At 45.6% G+C, this 15407-nt stretch overlaps 1 protein-coding gene across 7 annotated transcripts in view; it reads right to left on the bottom strand.

Annotated features, from left to right (window-relative positions):
* LOC129858394 (glutamate receptor 1-like) overlaps window positions 1-15407 on the bottom strand; it is a 186670-nt gene that overhangs the window by 21339 nt on the left and 149924 nt on the right. For all 7 annotated transcript variants that reach the window (XM_055927576.1, XM_055927577.1, XM_055927579.1 and 4 more), the window contains exons 12-13: window positions 1525-1723; window positions 1069-1316 (exon numbers count right to left, since the gene is read on the bottom strand). In XM_055927576.1, coding sequence (XP_055783551.1) covers window positions 1069-1316; window positions 1525-1723 — 447 coding nt within the window. The remainder of the gene's footprint in view (window positions 1-1068; window positions 1317-1524; window positions 1724-15407) is intronic.

Genomic DNA, 15407 nt, shown 5'->3' with positions numbered 1-15407 from the left:
GTCAGCCTGACCAAGCCCTAGGTGGTGGATGTCGGGCTTAGCAAGGCTTTAGCTCGCACAGACACAGCGATATTGAGCTCTGCAGTAGTCATAGATGTTACACAGAGATATTGAGCTCTGCAGTAGTCATAGAGGTTACACAGAGATATTCAGCTCTGCAGTAGTCATAGAGGTTACACAGAAATATTCAGCTCTGCAGTAGTCATAGAGGTTACACAGAGATATTCAGCTCTGCAGTAGTCATAGAGGTTACACAGAGATATTCAGCTCTGCAGTAGTCATAGAGGTTACACAGAAATATTCAGCTCTGCAGTAGTCATAGAGGTTACACAGAGATATTCAGCTCTGCAGTAGTCATAGAGGTTACACAGACAGAGATATTCAGCTCTGCAGTAGTCATAGAGGTTACACAGACAGAGATATTCAGCTCTGCAGTAGTCATAGAGGTTACACAGACAGAGATATTCAGCTCTGCAGTACAGAGTTAGAAAAAGTGTTCCAAAAGGTAACCTCTATGTCTACAGTCTCAGAAAAGAAGGTGCTCTCTAGAACTTAAAATGGTTCTTCGGCAATAGGAGAACCCTTTTGGGTTCCATGTACTGTAGAACCCTCTGTGGAAAGGATTTTACATGGAACCCAAAAGGATTCTAAATGGAACCACAAAGGGTTCTTCAAAGGGCTCTCCTATGGGGACAGCCAAAGAACCATTTGAGGTTCTAGAGAGCCCCTTTGTTTCTAAGATTGTAGTCATAGAGGTCACGTCAAGTTTCCATGGTGAAAATATAGACACCTTTTAACATTAGGTCATACGTGCAGCTTCTGACACCGATAAACCAGTGGGTCATGCAGGGCCAAGTGTTTGATGTTTATAGTGGTACTCTATTCCCTACATAGTCCACTACCTTTTACCAGAACCCTGTGGGCCTTGGTCAAAAGTAGTGCACCATATAGGAAAAAGGGTGCCATTTAGGATGCATATAGTATCTCCATAAAAAAAACATTCATGCAAAAAGAAGTTGCCTAAGGCGTATCCAGCTCTGAGGCAGAGGTGCAGTTCCATGTTATTACCTGAGGGGTGAGCCCTTGGGCGTGGCGATACCATATCCTTTAGAGTCCAGGTTCCCCCCGACCTTCATGGTGTCACAGGGTTTCCTCTGCTCGATGTACTCGTTCATGGTGGACTCTAACAGGTAGGCATACTTCCCTTTAGACTTCCTGACCCTCATCACTCCCTCGTCTGTGGTCTTCACGAATACTGAGGGGTCGGCCGACTTCATGTACGACCACATCTTCTCAAACACCGCGATCTTAGACCGCTGGGGAGAAAGTAGGTGTTAGGATTGTGTGTGGGGGAGGGGGAGGGGGATCTGTGTGTGTGTGTGTGTGTGTGTGTGTGTGTGTGGAGGGGAGGTCTATGTGTGTGTGTGTGTGTGTGCGTGCGTGCGTGCGTGCGTGCGTGTGTGTAAACTACATGTATATGCTAGTCAAACAGGTGTGTGTCTATGAGTAAACCACAGGTCTCACCCTGAAGAACTCTTTGGTGGAGCCAGCATCCAGGGTTCCGTAGGCGATCTCAGTCTGTTTAGCCAGGTCCTCAGCACTCTCTATGGGGGACACCATCCTCTCCACTGTGAGGAAAGCAGCTAGGTTGGCCGTGTAGGACGAGATGATGATGAGAGTGAAGAACCACCACACGCCACCCACTATCCGCCCTGACAGAGACCTAGAGGGAGAAAAAGCCAGAGACAGGCGTTAGAGACACCTACACACACAACCCCTAGGATATGTCCAGCTAGACTTGAAGGGGAGAAGGACATAAAGGAGACTTAAAAAATAAAACCATCTGCATAACTCTCCATTAGGACCTCATTCACATGCGTATACATTATAACAAACCAAACCAAAGCCTCTGCCTTTCACATGACTCTGACCTATCTAGCATCACATGACAGTATCCATCCTCCACCCCGACTCCCTTCAGTACAGCAGGTCTCTGTCTGTGTCTCATCATCAGACACCCTGGTTGTGTCCCAAATCAACAACATATTCCCTTCACACTGTAGTCCACTACTTTTGATCAGGGCCCATATTTAGGGAATAGGGTGCGATTTGGGATGCACCGCCTGCCTCTCCCACACCCTGCCTCTCCCACACCCTGCCTCTCCCACACCCTGCCTCTCCCACACCCTGCCTCTCCCACACCCTGCCTCTCCCACACCCTGCCTCTCCCACACCCTGCCTCTCCCACACCCTGCCTCTCCCACATCCTGCCTCTCCCACACCCTGCCTCTCCCACACCCTGCCTCTCCCACACCCTGCCTCTCCCATACCGTACTTCCATCAAGGCTCTGGGAGAGCTGTGTTAAATGTGCTGAGACAAGATAACTGAGCATCACAAAGGAACTACACCACATTCATCTCACCTTAAGGAAGTTACCCGCGTGTTTCACGGAGCCACACACATTAATTGGTGGTGATTAATAACGAGAGGAGGAAGAGGAGGCCACTTAGTCACAGCTGTAATTTTGGTATTTGGTATTTATTAGTATCCCCATGAACCGCTGCAAAAGCAGCAGCTACTCTTCCTGGGGTCCACGTGTAACATGACATAATACATAGTACAGACTATTATAAGTCAAGGACTGAAATACATTTAAAACGTCACACATAGCCTACATATCAGTACATTCACACAATATCTAGGTCTTATACATAATACATTGCAAATTACAATACAAGATATATAAAATGGCTGTCTCTTCATAGTCCCCTTTGTTCTTTTATCTGTTTTGAAACTGGTTTTATTGCTAGCTTGAGTTAACTGGGGAGGCAGAGTTCCATGTAGTCATGGCTCTATTTAATACTGTGCGTTTTACAGCCTCTGTTCTGGACCTGGGGACTGTGAAGAGACCTCTGGTTCATGTCTTGTGTTGTACTGATGAGTGTCTGAACTGTGAGCCAACTGCTTGAACAGACAGTTCACTACCTTCAACACATCAACACCTCACAAAGACCAATAGTGATGCAGTGAATCCCTCCTCAACTTTGAGCCAGTAGAAACTGACATGCATGTTACTGACACTTTCCCTTTGTGTACAAGTGCGGAACGTGCTACTTTTTTCTGGACCATCTACAATTTACCTATGTCCTTCTTCGCCACACATGACCACACAGCTGGGCAGTAGTCCAGGTGCGAAAAAACTGGGGCCTGTAGGACCTGTCTGGTCGACTGAGATGTCAAGAAGGCAGAGCAATGCACATTCATGGATAGATCTCTTCCCATTTTAGCAACCATTGAGTCTATATTTATTATTTTATTTATTTTAAATTCACCTTTATTTAACCAGGTAGGCCAGTTAGGAAAAAGTTCTCATTTACAACTGCGACCTGGCCAAGATAAAGCAAAGCAGTGCGACAAAAACAACAACACAGAGTTACACATAAACAAACGTACAGTCAATAACACAATAGAAAAATCTATGTACAGTGTGTGCAAATGTAGAAGATTAGGGAGGTAAGGCAATAAATAGGCCATAGAGGCGAAATAATTAGAATTTAGCGTTAACACTGGAGTGATAGATGCGCAGATGATGATGTGCAGGTAGAGATACTGGGGTGCAAAAGAGCAAGAGGATAAGTAACAATATGGGGATGAGGTAGTTGGTTGTGCTATTTACAGATTGGCTGTGTACAGGTACAGTGATCGGTATGCTGCTCTGACAGCTGATGCTTAAAGTTAGAGAGGGAGGTATAAGTCTCCAGATTCAGTGATTTTTGCAATTCGTTCCAGTCATTGGCAGCAGAGAACTGGAAGGAAAGGCGACCAAAGGAAGTGTTAGCTTTTGGGATGACCAGTGCAATATACCTGCTGGAGCGCGTGCTATGGGTGGGGGTTGATATGGTGACCAGTGAGCTGAGATAAGGCAGGGCTTTACCTAGCAAAGACTTATAGATGACCTGGAGCCAGCGGGTTTGGCGACGAATATGTAACGAGGGCCAGCCAACGAGAGCATACAGGTCGCAGTGGTGGGTAGTATCTGGGGCTTTGGTGACAAAATGGATGGCACTGTGATAGACTACATCCAGTTTGCTGAGTAGATTGTTGGAGGCTATTTTGTAAATTACATCGCCGAAGTCAGGGATCGGTAGGATAGTCAGTTTTACGAGGGTATGTTTGGCAGCATGAGTTAAGGAGACTTTGTTGCAAAATAGGAAGCTGATTCTAGATTTAATTTTGGATTGGAAATGCTTAAAGTGAGTCTGGAAGGAGAGTTTACAGTCTAGCCAGACACCTAGGTATTTGTAGTTGTTCTAGTTATTCACATATTCTAAGTCAGAACTGTCCAGAGTAGTGATGCTAGTCGGGCAGGCGTGTACGGGCAGCAATCGGTTGAAGAGCATGCATTTAGTTTTACTAGCATTTAAAAGCAGTTGGAGGCCAAGGAAGGAGTGTTGTATGGCATTGAAGCTCGTTTGGAGGTTTGTTAACACAATGTCCAAAGAAGGGCCAGATGTATACAGAATGGTGTCATCTGCGCAGAGGTGGATCAGAGAATCACCAGCAGCAAGAGCAATACCATTGATATATACAGAGAAAAGAGTCGGCCCTAGAATTGAACCCTGTGGCACCCCCATAGAGACTGCCAGAGGTCCGGACAGCAGGTCCTCCGATTTGACACACTAAACTCTATCTCAGAGCATTCAGCCAGGTAGGGTTGGGCAGGCTCGGTGCTCGAGACCTGTAGTGCGCCTTCACGGTCTGGTCTATCCGGTGCCACCTTCACGCAGCAGCCCTCCGGTGGCAGCCCCCCGCACCAGGCTGTCTCCCCGTCTCCGCACTACAGGTGCTCCCGCCTGCTCAGCGCTGCCAGAGTCTTCCTCCTGTCCAGCGCCGCCTGAGTCTTCCTCCAGTCCAGCGCCGCCTGAGCCGTCCGTCTGTCCAGCGCCGCCTGAGCCGCCCGTCTGTCCTGAGCCGCCAGAGCCGCCCATCTGTCAGGAATCAACAGAGCCGCCCGTCAGTCAGGAGCTGCCAGAGCCGCCCATCAGTCAGGAGCTGTCAGAGCCGCCCGTCAATCAGGAGCTGTCAGAGCCGCCCATCAGTCAGGAGCTGCCAGAGCCGCCCGCCAGTCAGGTGCTGCCAGAGCCGCCCGCCAGTCAGGAGCTGCCAGAGCCGCCCGCCAGTCAGGAGCTGCCAGAGCCGCCCGCCAGTCCGGAGCCGCCCGCCAGTCCGGAGCCGCCCGCCAGTCCGGAGCCGCCCGCCAGTCCGGAGCAGCTCTCCAGTCCAGAGCTGCCATTCAGTCCGGAGCTGCCTTTCAGTCCGGAGCTGCCCCTCAGTCCGGAGCTGCCCCTCAGTCCGGAGCTGCCCCTCAGTCCGGAGCTGCCAGAGCCGCCCATCAGTCAGGAGCTGTCAGAGCCGCCCGTCAATCAGGAGCTGTCAGAGCCGCCCGTCAGTCAGGAGCTGCCAGAGCCGCCCGCCAGTCAGGAGCTGCCAGAGCCGCCCGCCAGTCAGGAGCTGCCAGAGCCGCCCACCAGCCAGGAGCTGCCAGAGCCGCCCGCCAGTCCGGAGCCGCCCGCCAGTCCGGAGCCGCCCACCAGTCCGGAGCCGCCCACCAGTCCGGAGCAGCTCTCCAGTCCGGAGCTGCCATTCAGTCCAGAGCTGCCCCTCAGTCCGGAGGCGCCCCTCAGTCCGGAGGCGCCCCTCAGTCCGGAGGCGCCCCTCAGTCCGGAGGCGGATCTCAGTCCAGAGGCTCTCCTCAGTCCAGTGGGGTCCTTTAGTAGGGTTGCCAGTCCAAGGTCGGCGGCGAGGGTCACCGTTCCTAACACCTTGCCCAAACCGGCTGCGGCGTGCGCCATCGTGCGCTATCGTGCATAAATTTATTTTGCCCCCCCACACCAAACACGATCACGACATGCAGGTTAAAATATCAAAACAAACTCTGAACCAATGACATTAATTTGGGGACAGGTCGAAAAGCATTAAACATGCACTTGCACTTGCTAGCTAACGTTAATTTGTCCTGTTTAGCTAGCTTGCTGTTGCTAGCTAATTTGTCCTGGGATATAAACATTGACTTGTTATTTTACCTGAAATGGACAAGGATCTCTACTCCGACAATTAATCCACATTTAAACGGCCAACCGAATCGTCATCTCTCCTCCTTCCAGGCTTTTTCATCGTTTAAATTATATGGTGATCGCATCTAAACTTTCATTGTATTACCACGACTACCGGCAAAACAGTTTTCGTCTTTCTATCACCCACGTGGGTATAACCAATGAGGAGATGGCACGTGGGTACCTGCTTCTATAAACCAATGAGGAGATGGCACGTGGATACCTGCTTCTATAAACCAATGAGGAGATGGGAGAGGCAGGACTTGCAGCGCGATCTGTGTCAGAAATAGAAACGACATCTATTTTAGCCCTTGGTGTCGCAGACGCTCGTTGGCGCGTGCAAGCAGTGTTGGTGCAATAATTGAATAACATGGGTTTCTAAATTTATTTTGCGACGCTTGCGCACGCGACGTGTCCGGTCTGGTCAGCATGTAAGAGGCCACTGAAGCGGGTAATGACTATGGTGGAGTGGGGTCCACGTCCCGCGCCAGAGCCGCCACTGCGGATAGATGCCCACCCAGACCCTCCCCTATAGGTTTAGGTTTTGCGTCCGGAGTCCGCACCTTGAGAGGGGGTACTGTCACGCCCTGACCATAGTTTGCTTTGTATGTTTATATGTTTTGTTTGGTCAGGGTGTGATCTGAGTGGGCATTCTATGTTGCATGTCTAGTTTGTCTGTTTCTGTGTTTGGCCTGATATGGTTCTCAATCAGAGGCAGGTGTTAGTCGTTGTCTCTGATTGGGAACCATATTTAGGTAGCCTGTTTTGTCATTGTGGGTTGTGGGTGATTGTCTATCTGTAGTGTTTTGTTTCAGAACTATTATTCTATAGATTCACGTTCGTTGTTTGTTATTTTTGTATAGTTTGTTATTTTTGTATAGTTTCATTAAGTGTTCTCTGTGTTAATAAATATCAAGATGAACACTTACCACGCTGCATATTGCTCCTCCGATCCTTCAAACTTATCCTCCTCAGATGAGGAGGACGACGAGCGTGACAGTTCCATAGTGTAATTTCTTCTTTTTGTTTAGTTACGGGACTTCTCAAGTTACCGTACGTTTGCCAGTCTACTGTGTTGTCAGACTTATTTGCTATTCCCTTTGCCTCATTGCTCTCAGCTATACAGTTTATAAATTCATCTATCCATGGGGATTTGGCAGTTCTAACAGTCTTTCTAGATGGGCGAATGCCTATCAGTAAGCGGAAGAAGCAATTTCATAAATGCTTCAAGTGCAGCGTCTGGATGTTTCTCATTACACACATCAGACCAACAAATATTTTTCACATCTTCGATATTGGAATAATTGCACAACCTCTTGTATGATCATTTATATACTACATCCGATGTGTGTGGATACTGCTTTAAAGCAGATTTCTGCAACATTAGTAAAGATGTGATCAATACATGTGGATGATTTAGTTCCTGTTCTGTTTGTAAATACCCTGGTAGGTTGTGTAACGATGTGCGCTGAGAGTTGGGAAGCAAGTTCAGGGAGTGTTTTAATAAAATAAACAGAACATAATACAAACCAAGAACCTCGAACAGACATGGAACAGAAACAATGACGCCTGGGGAAGGAACCAAAGGGAGTGACATATATAGGGCAGGTAATCAAGGAGGTGATGGAGTCCGGGTGAGTCTGACGACGCGCAGGTGCGTGTAACGATGGTGACAGGTGTGAGTCATAACAAGCAGCCTGGTGACCTAGAGGCCGGAGACGGAGCACACTTGACAGGTTGATTGATGACCTGAACCAGGTTGCAGGCACTGGTTACAGTTTGGAGCATCTTTTTGAGTGGGCAGCTTGATGATATCAAGTCAATATTTCAGTCATCCAACAAATATACCTCTCTGTTGATATCACAAACATTATCCAACATTTCACACATATACAGTAGTCCAAATACTGACTTTTAGCACTTTGCGGTCTATAGTTACTTTCTACGAGAATAGACTTTAGGTGAGGCAGATGAACCTGTAGCCATATTACTTCCACATCATCTGACATGAGATGTCCTCTCAGCCTAGCAGGAATAGGACTCTGGACATACATGGCAACACCTCCTCAATTGGCATTTCTATGTTTCCTATATATTCTATAACCATGTGTGAATCATCCAAGGAATTATCTAAGTGTGTTTCAGAGATGGCCAGAATATGAATGTTTTCTGATGTTAATAAGTTGTCAATTTCATGAACCTTGTTTCTCAGGTTACATACAGTATGTTATTATGAGATATATTTTGTCATTTTCTGGGTTGCTTGTTTGTTTTTAGAGCTTTTCGTGGAGGATGATCTGAGGTAGACATGTCAGTGACATTTACATTTGAACATTTGAACCCACACCGTCAGCCTCTTAAACAGTTCGTAATGGGCGTTTCAAAAACCAACCACTGATTTGCTGGAAGCCAATTCCCCCAGAACCTTTCTCTGTTTCTTGGGATCTGTCCCAAAATGGCACCCTATTCCCTTTATAGTGCACTACTTCTGATAGACCACATAGTGAACAGGGTACCATTTGGGCTGTAGCTCTGTCTCTCTGCCTCAGGAGAGCACTACTGAGCACGAACGATTAAGTGTATCTCTGTTACGTACTATTCTCCTCTCTGGTCAGACAGAGAGTACAGGACAGAGAGAGTGCAGGACAGAGAGAGACAGAGAGCTTTTAAGTGATAAAAAATTAGCTGAAGCAAAAACAAAAAGGCTTCCAGGGTTTAGTCTTCCTGCAGTTAGTGAAGAAGAACATGAAAAAGGAAGGAGAGATTGAACAAGAGAAAAAGAAAATTTAGGATGCGTGAGATAAGATGGGATCTGTCTGCATGTCTGTCTGTCTGTCCATCTGTGTCTGTCTTGGTATCATGTATCCATTCCTCTCTATCCCTCGTTCCACGCATGCTCCCATCCCCTGCTTCTCATCTGTCTGTTCGCATTGACCTATAACTGCCACTGTCCTCCCTCCCTCCCTCGCTCTCTCTCTCTAACCCTCTCACCCTACTCACTCTCTCTTTTCTCGCTCCCTCTATCTCATCATCTTTTTCTCTCTCTTATCTATGACCAGATGAATTAGTACTAATCAATCATCACTTGTCCAACACAGAAACCCCATACTGTCCAGCAGCAGTTCTCAAAGTGGGGTCCAAAACTTTCAGGGGGTTTGGACAGATTTGTCCAGATCTCAAAATATGAAATACTATAAAGCTATTCAGAAACAGATCTATCTACACCGAACAAAAATATAAAACGCAACTTGCTCAAATTTCTAAGATTTTACACAGTTCATATAAGGAAATCAGTCAATTGAAATATATAAATTAGGCCCTAATCTACGGATATCATGACTGGGAATACAGATATGCATCTCAGTTACCAAACAAAAAGTAATGGATCAGAAAACCAGTCAGTATCTGGTGTGACCACCATTTGCCTCATGCAGCGTGACACATCTCCTTCACATTGAGTTGATCAGGCTGTTGATTGTGGCCTGTGGAATGTTGTCCGACTCCTCTTCAATGGCTGTGCGAAGTTGCTGGATAATGGCGGGAACTGGAACACGCTGTTGTACATGTTCAGAGTGTTCCAAACAGGCTCAATGGGTGACATGTCTGGGGAGTAGGCAGGCCATGGGATAACTGGGACATTTTCAGCTTCCAGGAATTGTGTAAAAATCATTGCGACATGGGGCCATGCATTATCATGCTGAAACATGAGGTGATGGCAGTGGATGAATGGCAGGACAATGAGCCTCAGAATCTCGTCACGGTATCTTTGAGCATTGAAATTGCCTTCAATAAAATGGAAATGTGTTCTTTGTCCGTAGCTTATACCTACCCTTACTATAACCCCACCACCACCATGGTGCACTCTGTTCACAACGTTGACGTTGCAAACCGCTCGCCCACACGACACCATACCCGCTGTCTGCCATCTCCCCGGTACAGTTGAAACTGGGATTCTCCAGCATGCCAGTGGATATCGAAGGTGAGCATTTGCCCACTGAAGTCGTTTACGATGCCAAACTGCACATTTTAGTGGCCTTTTATTGTCCCCAGCACAAGGTCCAACTTTGCAATGATTTTTAATCAGCTTATTGATATCTCACACCATTCAGGTGGATGGATTATCTTGGCAAAGGAGAGATATTCACTAACAGGAATGTAAACAAATTTGTGTACAAAATTTGAGAGAAATATGCTTTTTGTGCATATGGAAAATTTGTGGGATCTTTTATTTCAGCTCATGAAACATGAGACCAACACTTTACATACTGCGTTTATATTTTTGTTCAGTATATATATAAAAAATGTAATAATAATTAATATTACTAACATAAGACTAAACGACTTCTGGCCAAGGGGTCTGTGGAATAACTTTAAAGGGAGTAATACTGAACAATACAATGTCATATTATTCATCTACAATGTAAGTTGTTAACCTTGTGCAACATGGGCCTGGGATGCTCACAGGGATATTGTTATCCACAGCACTCAATACTATTCCCCTGCCCCTGTTTGTTTTCACTGTAATTTAAGGAAAAATATATAGAATATTAGCTTAAAGCTGCAACAACACAAATGTCTTTGCCCCATGACAAAATGTGTAGAATTGCAGGACATTAGCTTGGAAACAGCAAAGTTTTCTCTCCGATGCCAAGAGGAGAGCCTTTTAAATGCCTTTCCCCGGGCCCAAGACTTGGTTCGTACAGCCATGCACTGCAGAAATCGTAGTAAAACTCCTTGTAGGCTATTTTCATAAGGGGGTCCCTGATGAATCTGCTATCACAAAAGGGGTGCTTGTGTGCACGTTCATGCGTGTGCCAGAGAAGGACCAGAATCAGCCGTGGCGAGTCACTGCTTCCAGCAACCAAATCAAAGCCCTCTCTAACCCTCTTATCTCCCCAGCTCAGAGTGGATCTAGTGTAGCTAACTGAACTGTACAATTCCCCTGACTAACTCCTATTCCATATGCTAATTAGCATGACTAAAGATTTTAGTGAGTGTAAGGAATGAGTCTGTAATGACCACATTACAATGGATTAGGATTTACACTGCTGGAAAAGAGGATTTACACTGCTGGAAAAGAGGATTTACACTGCTGAAAAAGAGAATTTACACTGCTGGAAAAGAGGATTTACACTGCTGGAAAAGAGGATTTACACTGCTGGAAAAGAGGATTTACACTGCTGGAAAAGAGGATTTACACTGCTGGAAAAGAGGATTTACACTGCTGGAAAAGAGAACTTACACTACTGGAAAAGAGGATTTACACTGCTGGAAAAGAGGATTTACACTGCTGGAAAAGAGGATTTACACTGCTGGAAAAGAGGATTTACACTGCTGGAAAATAGGATTTACACTGCTGGAAAAGAGGATTTACACTGCTGGAAAAGAGGATTTACACTGCTGGAAAAGAGGATTTACACTGCTGGAAAAGAGGATTTACACTGCTGGAAAAGAGGATTTACACTGCTGGAAAAGAGGATTTACACTGCTGGAAAAGAGGGACACAACCTTAATAATGTTCTGATTCCAGACCAATCAGAAACATCTGAATTAATGAGATACTGTAGGTGTGTGTGTCTAGGTGTGTGTCTAGGTGTGTGTGTGTAGGTGTGTGTGTCTAGGTGTGTGTGTAGGTGTGTGTGTAGGTGTGTGTGTAGGTGTGTGTGTGTAGGTGTGTGTGTAGGTGTGTGTCTAGGTGTGTGTGTGTAGGTGTGTGTGTGTAGGTGTGTGTGTAGGTGTGTGTCTAGGTGTGTGTGTGTGTAGGTGTGTGTGTCTAGGTGTGTGTGTAGGTGTGTGTCTAGGTGTGTGTGTGTAGGTGTGTGTGTCTAGGTGTGTGTGTAGGTGTGTGTCTAGGTGTGTGTGTGTGTGTAGGTGTGTGTGTCTAGGTGTGTGTGTAGGTGTGTGTCTAGGTGTGTGTGTGTAGGTTTGTGTGTAGGTGTGTGTGTGTAGGTTTGTGTGTAGGTGTGTGTGTCTAGGTGTGTGTGTAGGTGTGTGTCTAGGTGTGTGTGTGTAGGTTTGTGTGTCTAGGTGTGTGTGTAGGTGTGTGTTTAGGTGTGTGTGTAGGTGTGTGTGTCTAGGTGTGTGTGTAGGTGTGTGTGTAGGTTTGTGTGTAGGTGTGTGTGTCTAGGTGTGTGTGTAGGTGTGTGTGTGTGCTCTGACTGCCACGTTGCCTCTAATAATGCAGTTGGACTCTTGCGACCTGGCTGGAACTCATCCCTCCCTGCCTCCCTCCCTCCCTCTCTTTCTCTCTCTCTCAGCTCTATCCTATAAAGGTCAGTATTTTCATGCAGTGGAGAATGAGTGAATTATGTTAGTAATGTTGGAGCTGTGGACATTTCCACCGTAGTGTGTTAAGTTGTACAATGCTGTGTAATATTGTACTAGTGTGATACATGGAGTGAATCAATTCATCAGCTGTTGTGGACTTAGTGGTTTACTGCATTTTATGGTTGATGTACAGTGAAACACACAAACACAGTAGCAAATACACACACACACACACACAGATCTCAAAGGCGTGCTGTGAAACACACACACACACACACACACACACACACACACACACACACACACACACACACACACACACACACACACACACACACACACACACACACACACACACACACACACACACATACGGGTACATGCTGTGAGCTGCGACACTCTGTAAGGAACGTCCGTGTCTCGCTGGGTTGCCATGGCAGCACACCCTGCTCTCCAAACAGATCTGAGCTGAAAGAAGGATTTAAGTCATCTCACTCCTCCTTCACTCTCTCTCTTATCTCTCTCTTCTCTCTCTGTCTATCTCACTCTCTCTCTCTTTATCTCTCTCTCTGTCCTCGATCAGGCTCGCTCTGCGGGAGGCAGCTCAACAAACACTGAAGAGTATCTCTCTCTCTTTAGCTGCAAAGCAAAATCCCTGCACAGCCCTTCAGATCATCCATCTACTATAGTAGCATATCATATACTCTGCTTTAGCCAGTTACTAGCCTAACTACTCTGATTTAACAAGTTACTAGCTACTCTGCTTTAGCCAGTTACTAGCCTAACTTCTCTGATTTAACAAGTTACTAGCTACTCTGCTTTAGACAGTTACTAGCCTATATACTCAAGTTACTAGCCTATCTACTCTAATTTAGCCAGTTACTATCCTATCTACTCTGATTTAGCCAGTTACTAGCTAATCTACTCTGCATTAGCCTGTTACTAGCCTATCTACTCTGATTTAGCCTGTTACTAGCCAATATACTCTGCTTTAGCCTGTTACTAGCCTATCTACTCTGATTTAGCCAGTTACTAGCCTATCTACTCTGCTTTAGCCTGTTACTAGCCAATCTACTCTGCTTTAGCCAGTTACTAGCCTATCTACTCTGCTTTAGCCAGTTACTAGCCTATCTACTCTGCTTTAGCCAGTTACTAGCCTATCTACTCTAATTTAGCCAGTTACTAGCCTATCTACTCTGCTTTAGCCAGTTACTAGCCTATCTACTCTGCTTTAGCCAGTTACTAGCCTATCTACTCTAATTTAGTCATAAAGGAGGTTACGGCTATTGGCGTCAACTAATAATTCGACTGTTGCATGGTGCTCCTCGGAAAGGCGAATTTCTTTACTGAATGTGGTGATTTATAACCACTAAAACTTCTCCCCACTAAAGTATTGAATTTAAGTTAAAAAGGTATAACGATCAGTGAGGAAGGAAATCAACTTTTAGATGTCATGTAGTGGCAACGTTGACTGTTACTGATTTGTGGTCTGGGTGGAGTAGGCTGGAGAATTGTATAGAAATGTGAAAAAGTATTAAAATGCTGGAACGCTTACTTCTGGAATGGTTTTATACCGGGGTAAGTAAGCATGTGCTTCTTTGAAGCCCGATGGTGTGCTTCATTTCTAATTGTGCTGTGGCTCTCCATAACTTTTGAGTTAACAGATCTTCAATGAAACAGTCAGTTTTATTTTTCTCCGATGTTACACAACTCTGTTGATCTGTTTAGACATATGTTCTCTTGACTATGATTCATGCCATTTGATAATATACACACCAGAGGATGACGGGAGGTCAGGTACAGCAAGCTTTCAAAATGGGGAGTTAAAAGAAAATGTCCTCGGTAACTCCTATGCCTCAATGTGTTATGTACTGAATTTTCTACCTCCAGCTTCACCGTAAATGTATATATTGCTGCCACCAGCCCCACATTGAAAGTCAGTATTACAGGATAGCAGTCTCTTATTTTTCTGCATCACACTAAACAGAAATCTCCATACTTAGTGCCTTTAGGTCTCCAGCCTTGGCTATTGCTGTTATCTGTCCCTTCATCTCACAGCACTTTTCTCAATCTGGTCATGTCTTTCGGACGGTCTGATGGCACACATGTGGTGCATAGTATACTGTAAATCCAGCACAGTTACTTGTTCAATTCCCACCTTAAAAGGAAACAAAAGAGTTTTTTTCACCAGCGTCAATAATCCAGAGTAATACAGATGTGAAATGTATACAACTGCATCCCGATGAGATTCGGTTTCATGTGGCAATATCCAGATTAACAATTTCTTTGTGCATCTGCATTGCTTGCTGTTTGAGGTTTTAGGCTGTGCTTCTGTATAGCACTTTGTGACATCTGCTGATGTAAAAAGGGCTTTATAAATACATTGATTGATTGATTGATTTCGCCAGTTACTAGCTACTCTGCTGTAATCAGTTACTAGCGGAATGTATTTACTCTGATTTAGCCAGTTACTAGCCTATCTACTCTGCTTTAGCCAGTTACTAGCCTATCTACTCTGCTTTAGCCAGTTACTAGCCTATCTACTCTGCTTTAGCCAGTTACTAGCCTATCTACTCTGATTTAGCCAGTTACTAGCCTATCTACTCTGCTTTAGCCTGTTACTAGCCTATCTACTCTGCATTAGCCAGTTACTAGCCTATCTACTCTGCATTAGCCAGTTACTAGCCTATCTACTCTGCTTTAGCCAGTTACTAGCCTATCTACTCTGCTTTAGCCAGTTACTAGCCTATCTACTCTGCATTAGCCAGTTACTAGCCTATCTACTCTGCTTTAGCCAGTTACTAGCCTATCTACTCTGCATTAGCCAGTTACTAGCCTATCTACTCTGCATTAGCCAGTTACTAGCCTATCTACTCTGCTTTAGCCAGTTACTAGCCCATCTACTCTGCATTAGCCAGTTACTAGCCTATCTACTCTGTTTTAGCCAGTTACTAGCCTATCTACTCTGATTTAGCCAGTTACTTGCCTATCTACTCTGCTTTAGCCAGTTACTAGCCTATCTACTC

This window comes from Salvelinus fontinalis, chromosome 6 (assembly GCF_029448725.1).
Source record: "Salvelinus fontinalis isolate EN_2023a chromosome 6, ASM2944872v1, whole genome shotgun sequence".
Taxonomy (NCBI): Eukaryota; Metazoa; Chordata; class Actinopteri; order Salmoniformes; family Salmonidae; genus Salvelinus; species Salvelinus fontinalis.
Note: the sequence above shows the minus strand (reverse complement) of the source record. Positions and strands in the feature narration are given on the sequence as shown.